The sequence below is a fragment of the Anthonomus grandis genome, chromosome 4 (assembly GCF_022605725.1).
Source record: "Anthonomus grandis grandis chromosome 4, icAntGran1.3, whole genome shotgun sequence".
Lineage (NCBI taxonomy): Eukaryota > Metazoa > Arthropoda > Insecta > Coleoptera > Curculionidae > Anthonomus > Anthonomus grandis.
The window spans coordinates 9,524,167-9,541,520 of record NC_065549.1 but is presented as its reverse complement, the minus strand read 5'-3'; the positions used below and the strand labels follow the sequence as shown (position 1 = coordinate 9,541,520).

Below are 17,354 nucleotides of genomic sequence, written 5' to 3'. Positions count from 1 at the left end.
CCGAAGATACAAACGCGGAAATAAAAAATAAAAAAATAAAGGAAATTCCATATACTTATCATAATAAGCACAAGTTTTCTAAATTGTTTTAAGAAATACTACATATGCTAATGATTAGTTTCGATTTATTGTGGTTATAGATTTTTCTTTTGTGATTTATTTAACCCCTTACTGCATGAATTTTTTGTATTTTATAAAGAAAATCTTCTAGTACAGACTTGACCTCAAGATTACATTAAAAATATTTAAATCATTCATTTTTCAATAGTTTTTTATATTTTTTTATTGTTTTTTTGTGGTTCAGATATGACACATTATGTATTAAAATAACATTTAAAAATTGTAAAAAATACTTTTATTATTTTATAATAAAATTTATTCAGTGTGAAACTTGTAAAAATAGTTCCTACTTTGTTTAAATAGAGAAAAACATTACATTTCTCGCATTTTATGGAGCTTTTTGCGCCACAGGGATATTTGCATTTTTGCTTTTTATTACACAATAATGGAAAATGATCATATCTATCTGCTTTAACATCTTGCATTGGAAAATCAGTTGCTAAACCCCTTCTTTTCTTGTTTTGAAATTTTCCATAGCTCCACTTGGACGACCTCGCTTTCTAGTAGAACCAGCTTTATTAACTTTGAACAAACACTCCGTTACTGCCATTTTGAAATCTGCCAGAGCTAAATTATGCTCATTGCCACCTCTTCTACAAAGAATCCATGCATTGACAGTCATTAGATCAATAATATGAAAGAATATAAGCATGTACCTTTTCTTTTTCTTGGATCTGAGTTTGATCCTATAGTATCCTAGTATCGAATCCAGGAGGTCGACACCTCCCATATACTGATTGTAGATCGTTACAGCTCTTGGACATGGAAGCATTTTATGTGTCTTATCCTTTTTTAAAAAGCGCTTCATCTCGGACTATTGGCATACTTCCAGCATATGTTGATAAAAGGTTGACTAATTTGTTGTCATACCATGCAACAACAGATATTTTGGTACCATCAATTGTGGCAACTTTCTCTACCATGACTCCTCGGCCGTTCGGGTAAAATATTGGTTTGACTTCCAGCAAAAATTTCATAATCGTAGAAAAACCGCTGAATTCACTAAGAACAAATACCTTATATCCTCATTTGTGGAGTTTTTGCGCTTTTGTAGGAATTATCTGCTCATCTATAGCTAAAAACTCCTCTTTTGAAACTTTGAGTGGCTGCTCTCTGCTGATTTTGAAAATTTTATCCTGACTAGGATTACCGGCAGCCATAGCATCGTTATTGTTCGCGAAATGTAAAAAATGTTTTATTTCCTTCCATCTGTTACATGACATAACATCTGATATCAATTGGTGACTCAGTCTGGAGTTCCAAAAACTACTAGCGTTTGGCAATTGCATTATTGACATATAAAAACAGGTTCCTATGAACTGTTCTAGCTTATTTTCAGGAAGATCTAAAGGTTTTTGAGGACTTTTTTCAACTGCATAGAAAATAGTTTGATAAACTATATCATTTATGATTTTATCCCTTACAAAAAATGTGAAAATCTGCTTGCTTCAATTGAGGTTGCAGGTTAGTAGAACCGAGAAATTTTATATCTTTATCTGATGTTACCAAATGACCTCGTTTCCAAGTTGTTGGATGATTTTTACCTCTATTCTTTATTAGACTACGCCATAATTCCAAGGTGTGGTTTATCCATAACCACAAGTTTTTTTGAGCCATAAAAGTTTTTCGGATGAATTTTTCTAAAATACCAGAAAAAATAAAATAATACCTAGTTCAGAAAGCATGTTGTGCTATATATGTCCATGACAGTTTTGCACAAAACTGCATATATGGCACAAATAATTTTTTAGTAAAAAAATACCAAAATATAAGGAAATACTTAAAAATACTCACAGGATCACTTTCTTGAAAGCCTCACCTTTATGTGGATATTTTTTTTTTAAATATTCAATAGAAACTCTGATGATTGAAGATCAAATTTCACTATATTTAGAAGCACCTGGCAATACAACGGCCATTTGCAAAATTTCATAAAACTTCAACTTGCTGTATTGAGATGGCGTCACGTGACCGGTTTTATGAAATTGAGGTTTGGTTTATTAATAAGGGTGAGACTTAGGAATAGTAATTGTGTTATATATGACCCATTATGCGGTAAGGGGCTAAGACTTGATTTTTTTTTATCAATTGTAGGAATGAAATTTGCGATTGATTGTTGATTAGTTTGGTTAGAAAAATTATTTAATTATTGTACCTCTTTTGCATATACTAGTATTTACTCATCTAGATGCTGAATAGTAATTTTATTTCGATATTTTTAGTATTGTATTTATTTAAATAAATCATTTGCTTACTAATTTACAAATTAATTTATAGACTTAGAAAATATCTTAAAAATTACCTTGGGTTGGTTAGCTTTATTTGATATCTAATTGTTATTAAAATTATTTTTTTTTTGTAATAGTTCCTTACATAATAAATGTGGTAAGGATACAGGTGTACTGTTTCCTCCAAATACATAATTATTGTTTAATGACAAAATATGTATTGAGTACATTTAAGTTATGCATTAGGTTTATAGTGTTTATTTTATATACCTAGAAGTTTTCATAATTTTTGTATGTCTTTTTTTATAAAATATTTTGGTTTTAATTAGGCCTTAAAACCTATGTCATGGATGGTTTGAATCATTTAATATGGCAAATAATATCGTTTCTTAAAGAAGAATTAAATAAGGAGCAACATGTCAAATTTAAAGTCTAAATATGCTTTAATATCCTTATAAATACATGGCATTACCTACATTTTCTTAGCAGTGAATGCTCTTGTTAATTAAATTACGTTTTTATGACAAAAGGCGAATCCGATACATTTAAGTTATGCATTAAGTTTAGAAAGTTTATTATTATAAGAGCTGCTGTAATTTGAGTATATTTCTTCTTATAAATTAAGTTTATTTCAGTCGAAGCTGTAAAACTATATCATATTTTAAATTGTTCAACTAACTTTATCTGGAAAATATTTCCATCTCTTAAAGAACTTACTAAGAAGTCTTTTTAGAGAAGTATTTTTCCAAACAATTAGTATTTCTCTTTTCTTAACATTATAAGTAATTAGACTTAATATCTGATCCAGAAAACAAAATAAGAATACGGCAGTTATTTTTATTTTCCAGTATAAATATGGTTATACTATTTTATGAAAAAGGATGATAAAACCGGATTCTTTCTTAAATTAGTTTTAAGTATGTCAAAGATATATAGTTTTCTTTTGTCCTCTTCCTTTTTTGTTCAATTATTTTCCTTCATCCTCTGATCTTAATCAAGCATTTCCTCTAATTTGTCCAAAAATCTGCATTCTAACGAAATTTTCAAAAAATTTCTAAAATTTTTTCTCAAGCTGCAGGAACTATTACATATACTTTCGTACCAATAGATTTTTAAAAACCGACATCTTATTTCCTCCCTTCGATATATTTTCCGAGAAAAACCCTTAACCAAATCCCCATCCGCCGATCCCTCGTTGCTCGCCATATCAGGAAGTTTTTATGTTAGCAAGAATCAAGTTTTATTGTCAAACCCTCGGAACTTTTTATGACAAATGATACAGCGCATATCGTTAGAACCTCGGTCCGATTCCTTTTCCGGGGTGGTTCTCCTTCCGTTTTTATGGCAACGTCTCATCTTTTAGGACAAACGCGGCGAAATAAATGAAAACCATCAAAAGCTTATGTTTTTGCTTCTTTTACGGTCATAAAATTGAGCCTTTTTCTTTATGTAATGACCATTTGCTCGGACCGTTGCACGAAATATAACTTTTTTTTTTCTAGAAGGAGGGATGATTGTTATTGCATTTTTCTTTTCGTGCTTTAAGGAAGAGGGAATTTTTAAGACTTTTATGAAATTTATGCATTTTTATATAGTTTTTATTAAGGGAATAGACGATCGTCTATAACACGTTACACTAGTAAAACTTTGCTTCTTCAACACTTACTATTGAGTAAATTGTTCTATCAAAAATAATGAATAAACTTAACGAAAACAGTATATCTGTTAATCCAATTATACCAAGTCGAATTATTCCAGTTATTCTACGAGTTGCCATTTATTAGGAAATCCTTCTCTAAATCCGACGCTTGGGATTTAGGAATATTACTGCTATATTATTGCAAATGTTGCGAATCTATTATTTCATATTATGGTTATGTTCAAAGTCAAGTTGCAACATTACTATCTAAATGGATTTTGAAGGAGTATTACTGTTATGTTTCAAACAGAAATACATTTTATAGTAGAAGCTTCATTTTATGTTTTATTTCCTGCACGACCATGCATAGAGAAAATTTTAAATATTAAAATTTAATTATAAGTTGGGCTCTAAATATTACAAATTCAATTTAATAATAACATATACTGTATTAAAAAACCCGACTGATTTATAATTTATCTTAAATGGAATAATTCAAAAATAATATAACTTTTTTTACTACCAATAGTAAAACTTTTAATAATATTAATAATTATGCTAATGTATTAGTTTACCTTATTAGTTATATGAATGTTTCTCAAGGAATTCTATAAAAAATCTTTACAATTAATTATTTGTCACTGAATAACGAATCAGATATAAAAACATTTATAACTTTTTTTTTAAACAAACGTCCTATAAACATTTTTGTAAAAAAATCTATAAATTCCTAATATTATAAAAGTGTTATTTGCAATTTAAATTTCAAATTTGATATTTTCAAATAATCTTATTATTAAATTAAAAAAAAAATTAAAAAATATTTTAGTTATTTTTATATAATATTTTGATCTCTCTTACCCCGTCAAAAAAAAATTATTAATTGTAAGAAGTCAAAAATCTTGAGTAAATATTAACAAGTTTTTATTACAATATATGAAATACCATTTTAATTTAGTTAATGTATAGAACTCTCTAAAATTAGCGATCCTTTTATACAGATTTAATATTAATTATTTTTGTGCAAAAAACTAAAAAAAAAAATATAAATAAATACCCCGAAAAATACACAATTTTTTAAACCATAAATATTCAGAGTTTGAGTTTCACTTAATACGGAAATACTAAAAAAAAAGTATATCATAGCCATTTAAGTTATGCATTGTTAAATTTAATATGATATATTTGATACGGAAATATTATGATATTTAAAAATTGTCTGTACACTATACAAATTTAACCAATTTCAATTATATCTTCGAAGAATCTCTTGAGAGTTTTACTAAAAAAGAAAATATTTAAAAAATTGTCATTATAGCCATTTAAATTGTTTTAAATATTATGTAGCTAAATAAAAAAATATATAAATCTGCGTGTTATTTTCAATTATTCTACGAATGTTGGTAATGAGTTTAATAATTTTTTTATGGAAAACAGTACAGGATATGTCATTAATATACTAATATGCAAGTCTCAGGGGCATGATAATACTAGGTGAGTAAGAAGCATAACTGAAGATGAACTACTTAAAATCATTATGTTTCTAATAGCAAAAAATCTGCAGATAAAGATGGCATACCTGACTTTATAATAAAGCAATATTATCAATAAATAGAAAACTCATATTCTATTGAATAAATTTATCTTTAATATATGGAGTTTTCCTAAATAAATATTTTATTATAGATTTACTTGTAAAGTATTTAAATTTTACCAAAAAAAATTCATTTCCTTTTAAATTTTTCCCAGGTTTGGACCCATTGAGGAAATATGTCCAAGACTAGTCCGAATTAAGCGCCCATTATAGGACAAAGAATAGATTTCAAATAATAGATTTTCTAAGCTTTTTTAGTAATTTCCAGAGTTTTTTTTTTAATTTTTATATTACGATAGTGCATTCCTACGAAGCTTTGTTAGTAACTTTATGTCATCGGTTATTCATGGAGCAGGTGCCTTAGTAAATTTTGGTGTCTTAATCGAAATTTATTAAACATGTATGTTTAATAAATTTCGATATCTAGAATATAAAACTTAATTAACGTTATTTATCATATAAATATAATCCCAATTAATAATATACAGGTATTTAATAAACAGGTGATAATCAAAATATCAAAAATCTATCTACAATTTACTTATATAGGCGGTGTGGGAGGTACATAAATCCAACGACTGGTCCGAGATGTTATTCATTTTAGTAACTACATCTTGTCAAATAGTTTGATATTAGAATTAGTTACAATAATATCAATGAGTTTTTCTGAAGAATTTGTTACTCTAGTAGGCTCTGTGGTTAGTTTTCCCGTATTTAATAAGCAGTACAGAAACAAGACTTTTTACATTGCCATTAGAAATGAGATCGACACTAAAATCTTCACCAAAATAAATATGGTTGTACCTATGTAAAATGTCTTGAAAACAGTGAGAAATATTTAATATTGAAGGCGTTTATTAAATTCGGGCATCTTTTACTTTATTACGGCAATTACTTTAACTCAAAATGTTTTTATACCGCTTATTGTAGGTGCAAAATTGACAGTCTTAGGATTTAGTATAGAACGCAACCCTTGCTCCTCTGCCATAACGACCATTTCGTCGTAATGAATTACCAGGAATTTTAATACTAACTTCAGAAAAAGGCCCCCTTTTAGCAACGTCTCAGAAAAACCAATAGAAATAATCGATTCAGACTCCACTTTATTTTTGCTGAACATCCAAGCTTAATAAATTATAAACCTTTAAAAAAAATAGTAAAAAAGCGCATAAAAAATTGATATTTGTAGATACATACATCTTAGATAAAAAAAAGGATACTATTTACTCAAAAACAACCAAAATGTAGTTATACTCGACAATTCAAAATTAATAACCAAAATCGCCATAACTAATCCCCAACGCCCCATTTCCTGCAGGGCAATGAAATCCGGCCCAATGTCCACCGAACCGAGCCGGTAATTATTGTAAAATGTGTGACACAGAACGGCACATACTTAACATGTAAGCGAGATGCACATGCACATGCCCCTACACCTATCTTTCTCTCAGTTTCCGTCCCCCCAAATGCTACTAATTTACTGCTCTGGTTAACACAAACCACTTTTGGCATTTGATAGCGTGGAGTTAGAGAGAGAGTATAGGGGTGCTCCATTAATGGGGAACGGCATGGAGCCTGGCAGATGAACGCCCGACAATTTTCTTCTGTGATATACCTTTGTTAAATGGAGAAGGATTAGTCGGTGTCTGCATGGTTGCTTTAAGATAAACAGTCAAAGTAACGCAATATTACAGTATGTTTTTTTTGCAGATTTGGTGTTTTTTTATGCACAATTTTAGTGGATGTGATATTGCCTTTCTCTTACTTTAATTTCTAAAAGTACTGCGTTAATTTTCTTCTAAAAAATGACATTTTATTACAAAGTGGCAATTTGTAGAACAGTAACCCATAAAAATAAAGACTAGTTTATATGCGTTATATAGTCTTATGCTATATATAAGGTGTCCCATTATTAATAGTATAAAAAGTATACTTTAAAAATCTCGGTACGAGTAACCCGTTTCAAGCTATTTACATTTTAAGTTCTCAATACGTTAAAAAAAATTTAATTCAAGTTAAAATAATTGTTATGTAGGTCGTGACTGACAAGAAGATGAATTACTATAAATGTCATTTTCACTATCAGGGTTTAAGTTCTTATCAGTTACTTTGATAAGTGGTTATGAAAAATTAAATTCACAGAATTATTTTATAATTAGTAAGATATCTATTACCTTTTATTGCATTCCTATTATTAGTTTTGTCAAATATAGTTATTTATTGCTATTTATTGCGTATGACGTGGAAGTCAATCTTGGCCCGCACGAAGTCCAGATTTTAGCCCGTTGAATTTTTAGATATAGGAATACATGAAATTAATTGTTTACGAAAATAATAAAATAATCATTTCGAAATGAGCGATTATCTCTTAAAATTTGGCTAGTAAAAGAATTTTAAAATGTACTGAGATAAATGTCTCAAAAAGGGTTAGTTGTAGCAGCGAGGCTTTTGAAATTTAATATTCAAAATTTCAATTATTTAACACTGATAAACAAGGTACAAAAACAATTTTCTTTTTTATAAAGATGAAAAGTCCTCTCTTAGTATTAATTCACTATATTCAAAAAATAATGAAATAAGTTTTTTTTCTTTAATTAATTATTAAAATATTAATTAAAATAACCTCTTTTCTTTTAAAGCCTTACAAATTTTTTAAATTAGGTAATATTAAGTAAATTTAATGCTTACTAGGTGTTAGATTGTCTTCTAGACAAGCCAAGGCCAATTAATTTTGAAATATACCTTACTAATTTTTCAAGTAAAACTGTTTGCACAATATTTTAAATAAAAAATAAAATTATGCCAAGCCTAAAAAAATTAGTAAATTTGAAAAAAGTCAAAATATTGCTAGTGGCGCGCTTTCTAATATAATTAAAAAAAAGGTAATTTGAAAAATTTTTTTATATAAAAAGAAAACATTATTTCAAATTTTGGTAAAAAGGAACAATAAAAATGCTAAATTTATTCAAAAATCAAAAAAAAAACAATAAGTTTATCACCCTGTATCTTGGTTGTCTTTAACTTTTGGATTAGAAAAATTTAACTTGACCTCTTTTTTTTTTTCAAAGCAATCTGCTGTGAAAATATTTTTTCATTATTAATGGGACACCCTGTATAGTTAGTGCGATGTTTCCTATGAAATGCAAGATTTATATTGTTATTTCTTTTGAAATGGATATGTATGTCTTCAAAAGGTGCATAAAGATTAATGTTCGTCTTAACATGCAAGAGACAATAAAAGTCAATATGCTTCCCTAAAATTTAAATTTAAAAGAATTCTTATTGCCTTCTTTGAATAGAGGAAACGCGACTTGCATCGATTACATCACCCCAAACAAGAATTCCCACGACGTCTGAGGTACAAACGTTAATGAAGTCGATGTCTATTGCTCAGTTTATTGGCAGGAAACATGTGTTCACACTATAAACACTGTACGGGGGTGATTATTTGCATCCTGATTTTAAGATTCATATTAAATAATATTCTGTAAATACATACACACATAAGTCCTGTTTGTTCTTGATAGCTTCCATATTTAGGCTTATGTTTAAACTTAAAGATAATCTGTAACTGGTTGACACATCTACTAGTGTCTTCAATGACTCTTTTTTTAGTTGTATTTCCACCAGCATACTCAAAATAATAATGTATTCATATAAAATAATGTATTCGTTATTTTTAAAAAAATGCTCATAAATTTTAGATCTAACGTAATTTCTTTTTTTCCAGTTTCGAATAAGGGTATCGAAAAAATTATTTCTGGATTAAAATCCAATGACGAGGTTAATTTAAATAGTAGGGCATAGATCTTTAAGAGCAAATGACGAACTTTTGCCATATAAGCATATTGCTCTATTTTGCAAAAATACTTCAAAGAACAGTTGGAGTCCAAATAACGTTATACTGCAATTCTGTTAAAACTATTCTATACACTCGATCAGGCTTTCGTAAAAGCTACAGCACAACCACAACAGCATTGCTACATATAACTGATGACATTATTCTGATTTGCAATAAAAAGAACTGTTTTTGTCTTGCTATATAAATAATGCTTGACTGTAGCAAGGTTTTCGATACCACACGAGGTGGTGTCCTTGAAAGTAAATTTTTATGAACTGAAAAATGCACTAATTTTTTTAAGATTAATGCAGCGCGTATCTTATAAGTCATTACAATCTTTTAACATCATGTCCTTATAACCCATAATCCATTACTTTTTAATGTATTTGGAGCAGTAGAACTGATAGGCAATTTAACCTACCTAAAAAATACTTACCCGCAATATTATTTTTGTCTAATGACGTGTTTAACTCGCTTCAATAGGAGCACATCAGTTGATACAAATATGAACCTTAAATTAAAAGAAAACACAGATTAATTCCAAAAACCCCTAAAGCTAGTGATAAAATAATGTTACTTAAAAACATTAATACTAATTTCCTCTTTTATTACTCTCCCAAAAAGCAAACCTTTATCTGCGACTTTTAAAGGTAAAGACATTATTTTATGACTAAAGCTATTTGTGAGTTAAACTTAAATACTCGGCGACGAAGAAAAGCCCTTATTGCAAGCGGGTGCTTCTGCGAAATTACACGACTCTGTTTGCTTGTTGTTTTAGAGATAATTTCGTCACATTTCGGTTTAGATTGCTTCTTGTAATTGGTAGAATCTTTGATGGAGAAAAAGACAATTATTGTATATGATGCATAACTTAACTGACTAAATTTGAAATTATTTTACCGTTAAAGCAATTGGGTTAAGTTTTATTAAAGCTATATGCATTAAAAAGTTAGTTTCAAGGAATATTATTAAATATAATTTTAGTTTCGATTGCTTCTTGTAATTGGAAAAATGATGCATAACTTAACTAGATCCGATTTATATTGTTTCACAAGAAAAGCGGATTACATGCAACTAGGTCAAATTCTAACGAAGCTGTATATATGAAAACATCAGTTTAAAGAAATATAATGCCATTAAAAGCCACTTAAGGACAATTTATTCGGAAAAATACGACTTTAACACCGTTCTTTCGTAACAAGAAGAGGGAGACGTAAAGCGACAAACTGGCGCAAGAAAATAAACCGTAGGAAAATAAAAATTGGGGCGTTGAAATTAGACAATTCCCTAAATTGAAAGAAGCCAAAGTTGGTAAACATCGTTTCGTATAATACGGCTTTCGTTCGGGATGACTTTAAATTTTCCGCTGGGGGGAAAATAGCATCGTTTCAGTTGTTTTTTTTTTCGGGTAAATCATAATAATCCTAAGGAATATATTATGAGGGTGCTGCTGTTTGCTGAAGAATTTTAAGGGAAGGTAAATGAATGTCAAGATAAGGACACTTTGATAAGGGAATAATTTCGTCAAGGTATTGTCAGAGACTAAAAGTTTCATTTTAGACTAAATAATGTTGTTTTCTTTTCCATCGCCTAGATATTCTATAAAAGAAGAGCGAATGCTCGGAAAAAAAATTATTTTTTTCTTAAGAAGCACTGAAATTTTATCGCCAGAAAATGCTTTTCACTTATTTTTCTGCACGAGAATTCTAAAGTTTAACAACACTTGTATACTGAGTCTTTTTGACCAAAATATACATATTCGATAACTGATATGAAAAACATAATTTTGTTTTAAACATCCCTTATTTATATTAAACTATACAAACTATAATAATGAAACTTATTCCCTAAGTAGTGCTTTGAGCTTTGATCTCAAGAATGCCCTCTATTATTTTAACTTTAATAGTTCCTTAGAATATCTTAAGATATAAATTTAACTGCTTTATAAATTAACTATAATTTTGTATGCTTTACTGGCTTGTATCACTCGATTATTCAGTAAGTATATATTCGTTTTTATATATTATTTACCCCATACATATTTTTTGATGAGATTTTATATTATAGTCATAAATAGTATTTGACATAGGAGTGTACATTCAATTTTTGTAATTTATATAAAATTGTGTGAATTAGCTTTGCTTGGTCTAAATTAAATATTGCATACATTTTTGGTATTTTGAGTTTTTTTATATAAAGTCTCTGTATGAGTCTGTCTACAATATTATATAACACTTTCAAGATTTTATTTTGTATTTCTTGAGTTTTGCCAATTATTATTTGAAGAAACAAATATTGATGGTGAGAGAAAAAATGCATTGCATATTCAGGTGTTTGATTTCTGCACTATAAAATGAAGTATTTTAGTTTCATATTTGGAACCTTGAAATACTTTAAACTTATTAAAAATCACTTCGCTATGAATATTTTAATTTTATCATACTGCCTTCTTTCCACTAGATAAGATATGATTAGGTTATATATAGTCCTTTCGGAATCAATTGTTTGTAGTTTTTGTAGTAATGTAACAATGCGGACACCATCAAAGGCTTTTTGTAGATCCTCGAAGACCGCAGCAAAAAATAACTTCCTATGAAGTGGTTCTAATATGTGGTTTAATAAGTTCGTAACTGTACCAAGACTATTGCTATTTTAAACAAATCCATACCGAAACTGGTCAACTTTAACATGTTTTTTTTTATAAAGTTTTAATCCTTTAATTACTTTTTCTACTTTTTTGGGAAAAACATATATAATTATTATTGGTCTGTAATTATTTAAACAATTACTTTGTCCAGCTTTAAAAATTGGTGTTGCTTTACTAATTTTAAGTTCTTCGAAATAAACGCATCACTTAATAGGAATATCAATGTTTTTATACTAATTTTTTTTTTAAAGTTGAGCACATCCTTAAAGTGCAGTATCATACCCTAAAACTAAGTTTTTTTTAAGCTCAGATATGATTTCTCCATTTTCTCGTTCATTGGTTATTCCTAAGTGTATTGTTTTATTACTTACTATATTCTGAAATATATGATTGCTCTTATGTAGCAGAGATTTCGCTATTAATTTCTGACATAATATTCTTACCTACCTTTAAGAAGAAAATAATTAATTAAGCACTTAGATCACTTTAATTTAAAGGGTTTATATATACTTAGCTAAAAATTATTATTTTATATATATTATAATTAAAAAACAATTGCACGAAAAATAAAAGACTCTCTCCATAAATATTGCGTGTTTTAAATGGGACTTCCTGTTTATTATAGAGATGAAAAAGAAACACTTTATAATATTATTCAAATTTGCCAAAAAACATAAAATTAGTCCTGGTAATAAAACCATGGACATAATTCGAGTTTTTTAATCTTGATTGCCTATTAAAAAATAAGTATTTTTTTTTAAGGTTTAAGTTTAAAAATACAAAGTACCCTGTATTTTACATACACGTTACACTCAAGGTTTTATTTAAGTTTATTACTATGATCCCCTATTGTACGTTTATGAGGACGGTACTCCCTTGACATGATGTTATGATAGTATGTGTATTTACTTATAAAAAACTCGGCTTGATTCGCCTTTTTTCCATAGTTCGGCACAAACAACAGATGTTTTTACCATCGTAACAGTTCACAAAATCACTCAAATGAGACCTATTTTTTTTCTAACCATAATCTAAAGAAAAAAACAAAGAACTTCACAGCCGAGTAAAAGCACAAAAAAATTTTAATAATTTTTTTTTTGTTTGAAGGTGTTACTTTTACTTTGAGTAGGTTATATCTATTTATACTTATTATTTTTAATCCAAAATTCAACATAAATAAGTTAACTTAACATTATTATATGTGTTAATATATAGCTGAAAATTTCCGTTATTGAAAATGTGTGTGAACTTGACAACAGAGAATCGATAAATATTTTTGCAAACACGTGTTGAACTCAAAAGTATTGTTTATTGATTCTAGTTTTTTATGCTCTAAGCGTCCCCTAAATCCGATGCGGTGGTCCCTTGTCTAACACAATAAGCTTCGCTACCACTACCAGGTACCACTTCTTGCAATTGAAGTTATGTACAAAATTTGCATTAAATTTTGTAGCACCTTAGTTCCCATGCATATTCCATTGCCGGTAAAAACTCTTAAATGGGAACCTGATTAGTTTAAAAAGCTATCAAAACTCCATCATCACAACCCAAATCATTAGTATTCCATTATGCTATCTGTCAACTTCTTGAATGGTTTGCAAGCGAGAGGCATTGTCCGGTGTTTTCCCCACCCTTAGCCTTCTTAAATCAGCCCAACTTTGATTCATCTGTAAAAATAATGTATTTACGTTTATGCTTTTGTCAATTGGAACGTTTTTCGGCTTATTCTAATCTCCCTGCGTGATTTCTACAAGATAGTACTGGAGCTCTAACTGGACATTTGGCGTAAAGATGGACATAAATGCCATCATCTCACTTTTAAGCAGGTTTGCAGTAATATTGAGGTTTCGTAATGCCTAAAAGCTTATCACGTAAAGATTCTATTGCTCTTGTTGAACTGGTTTATCTTTCTCTCACTCCATCTTTTTCAATCTGTGCCCCAATATAGAGCTAACAGCCACAAGAAAGCACGTTATTGACCTTTTTCTTTACTAACAATCTAACTTGGCACATTTTATCATTTTCCTCAAAGGTTACCCGAGCAAAGTCCAGCAAAAATACATAAATTTCCGATCCGAAAAACCAACTTTAATTTCTCGTATTCCTCTCTCTCGCCGGTCCAAAACACATCGCTGACTTTCATCCAGCCAGTCAGCAACACTAAAATGCTCGGATATAAATTTAAACTCCGACATATTTGTGACTGTATATGTCGAGGAAGGGTACGAGGGGGAAGAGGGGATGTAGGACGTCGGCGTCGCGACGGACCGAACTTGTGCTGCCCGAAAAACATTTCATCCCGCATGACGATGACGGGGCAATTATTCTCGGTGTCATATTATGAACTTTTCGAAAGGCTCTCGAGTTATTCGTCCGGAACTGTCGCATGATGCCTTTCCATTTCCATTTCCGGCTCGTACCCAGTTTTAGAAGTGAAATTATTATCGTAATACGAATCGGAGTATGAAACTTTGTTGATTAGGTTTTGAATTAATTTGTTACTGCAGAATTTTATGTTTGTTGTCAGTCTGTATGGTAAGAAAGGAAAAATCATTTAGCAGAATATGTAAATAAGTTCTCTAACACTTCACTCACACCTAATTTTATGGATTTTAAATTGGGTTTGGAATCATACTGCATATACCGCAAAGATCGAAATACGTTAGCCACTAATAAAAGCCAAATTGGAGGAGTCATGATTGCAATTGACAATAATATTAAATCACATTTAGTGACAGTTGCAGATGAGCTATTTGAAAAAATTTGGGTATCAATTAAGCTAAAAAATAAACTAAATACAAAGTTCTGTTGCTTTTACCTACCACCTGAATCAAAATCTGAACTTATAATTTAGGTAGTATTGCGTTAGAAATGGCCCATCAGAGATATAGACACCTCAGCTTCTATATAGCTGGTAGTAACCCTCCAAATCTCAAATGATCTATTGATAACTAATGTCTATACAACAGCAGCAACAAATATACTTGAAACATTTTTATTAATTAATCTGTTCCAAATAAATCAGATTCTAAATGCGAGAGGTATTGACTTAATCTTTGCAGATGATGAAAAAGATGCCTCACTGCAGCCACTGACCTTTTAATCATATGTGAAAGCCACCATCATGCTCTATTATTAGAATTATGTTTTTGAAAAACCCATGTAATAGTGTTTGAAGGTGTTATTTCTAACTTTAGACAATATATTACAATGGAATAAATGGGTAGTGATTTGCAGAAACTGGCATTAGTTAATGCTGATGTTTTAATTTTTAAGACATGAGGGCATTGAGCTATGTGTTCTAGAGGCAAAAATAACTTTAAAATTCCATGCTAGTTTGATAATGAAGTAAATACTAATATATAAAATAGGCCTTTTGAGGATTATCACAATTTTAACTGTATAACAATTTTTATTTTATGTGTAGCTGAGGATATACTGAAGATAACATTAAAACTAACCCCAATGGATTCTAGAAATATGTAAATTCTAAAAAAAAACAATAATGATATCTTTGCTGTCTTAACACTTAATGACAAAATTACGTTTGACGGAAATGGAGTCTCATAACTTTTTCCTGATCACTTCAGGTGTTTATACTTAAGTGTTTATAAAAACCTTCAAGATAGAGAATACACTGTTCTTATGCCTGATAATATTAAAAACATTGTCTATACTACCGATTTAAATCTAAAAATATCTAATAATATTTTGTAAAACTCTCGTCTACCGACATTTCTAAAGGACTAGGTTCTGATGGTATTATTCCTTTCTTCATTTTTCCAGAAATTGCTCGTTTGTCCTGTCAAGGCCTTTGTGGATCCTGCTTAATTAGTCTTTGTCTTCAGGAACATTCCCATAAGATTGAAAATCATCATATTATTATAATTATCAACAGTTTAGTAAGATTATAATTAAATAACTGCACCTGTATCTGTCCTCTTATTATTTGACCTACATATAAAAAATTAAGCGTATTTAAAAAAAGTTATTGCAATATATTGGATACAAACTTTTCATTGCTAAGGAACATATTAGTTATGGGGACTTGTCTGTTTTTCTTAAATTGCAAACGGCGGTTTAACTTGATGTAATTTTTATATTTAAACTTATTAACACTACTGAATCACCAGATATGTTATGCCGTATAAACCTTTATGCCCCTGTGGTTAATATTAGAGAAAATAATAGTTTTTACTCAAATTATTAACGAAGCTTGTATGGTCTAACTGTCTCCTCTTAATAAAATGATATCATGCACATACAAATCAATCAAAACTTGATATATTTAATATGTCTCTTAGCAAATTAAAATCCGAATTGTAACTAGTACCTATTAATAAAAATTTATTACTTAAGTTTTAGGTACCAATGTTAGTTTGTTTGAAATTGTAATTTATTCTTTTTTCTTGTATCTTATATCTTATTTATTTCTCTTTTATCTTGTGTTTAGGCTTTTTATTTTGTCCAATATTTTTATAGTGCTATATAAATATTTTTTTTCAAAAGTAGCCTGAAAATTGTATGTTTATGTAAATTGGGTGGTAACCCGTTAATTCAATAATTAAATAAATAGTATTTTGTTCTTAGTCGCTAACCTGATACAGGTATCGGGATATCATAAATTCAACTTACCTCGATTCGTCGATTCTTGTCTTTGTACTGTTTATTTTAAAACCCTCTTCTATGTTAATGTTTTCTATGCAATCAAATAGTTGATAAAATTCTTTTTTAGACTAAGCAAAAATGATTGTGTCATCTGCATATCTAAGATTGAAATTCTCCCGTTCACCAATATTGATACCGCTTATCAACCCATCAGTGGCCTTTGGCATAATCCATTCGCTGTATATCCTGAATAGGATTGAACTCAGTATATAATCTTGTCTTACTTCCTTTCTAACACATAAATTTCCATTTAGCTTTGCGTTCACTCTGATTCAAGCATCATCGTTATATAGATTTCTGATAACCAGAATCATGTAAAATGGCACTCACATTTTGGAAAGAACTTGCCACAACCTGCCTGTTCCCCATATATTCTTAGTATTAAAATTACCCAATACCAACAAGATTTTTCTATTTAGTAGTTTTTCTAGTGTCTCTTCTAATTTAATATAAAATGCATTAATTTCTCCTTCTTTCGCTTTGCTTGTTGGTGCAGATATTTGTACTTCATTCAAATTTATTATAATAATTAGACCAGCCTTAAATCTTACAACAATATTACGATCACTAACTGTTATGTACATTTTTACACTATGTTTAGTATCTTTGTTAACTAC

General features: G+C 29.2%; 1 protein-coding gene across 1 annotated transcript in view; it reads right to left on the bottom strand.

Moving 5' to 3' along the window:
• Window positions 1-1,145: 1,145 nt before the first annotated feature.
• LOC126735204 (piggyBac transposable element-derived protein 4-like) overlaps window positions 1,146-17,354 on the bottom strand; it is a 32,093-nt gene continuing 15,884 nt past the window's right edge. Inside the window, exon 3 of the mRNA XM_050439157.1 lies at window positions 1,146-1,329. Within this exon, the coding sequence (XP_050295114.1) occupies window positions 1,146-1,329 (184 nt within the window). The remainder of the gene's footprint in view (window positions 1,330-17,354) is intronic.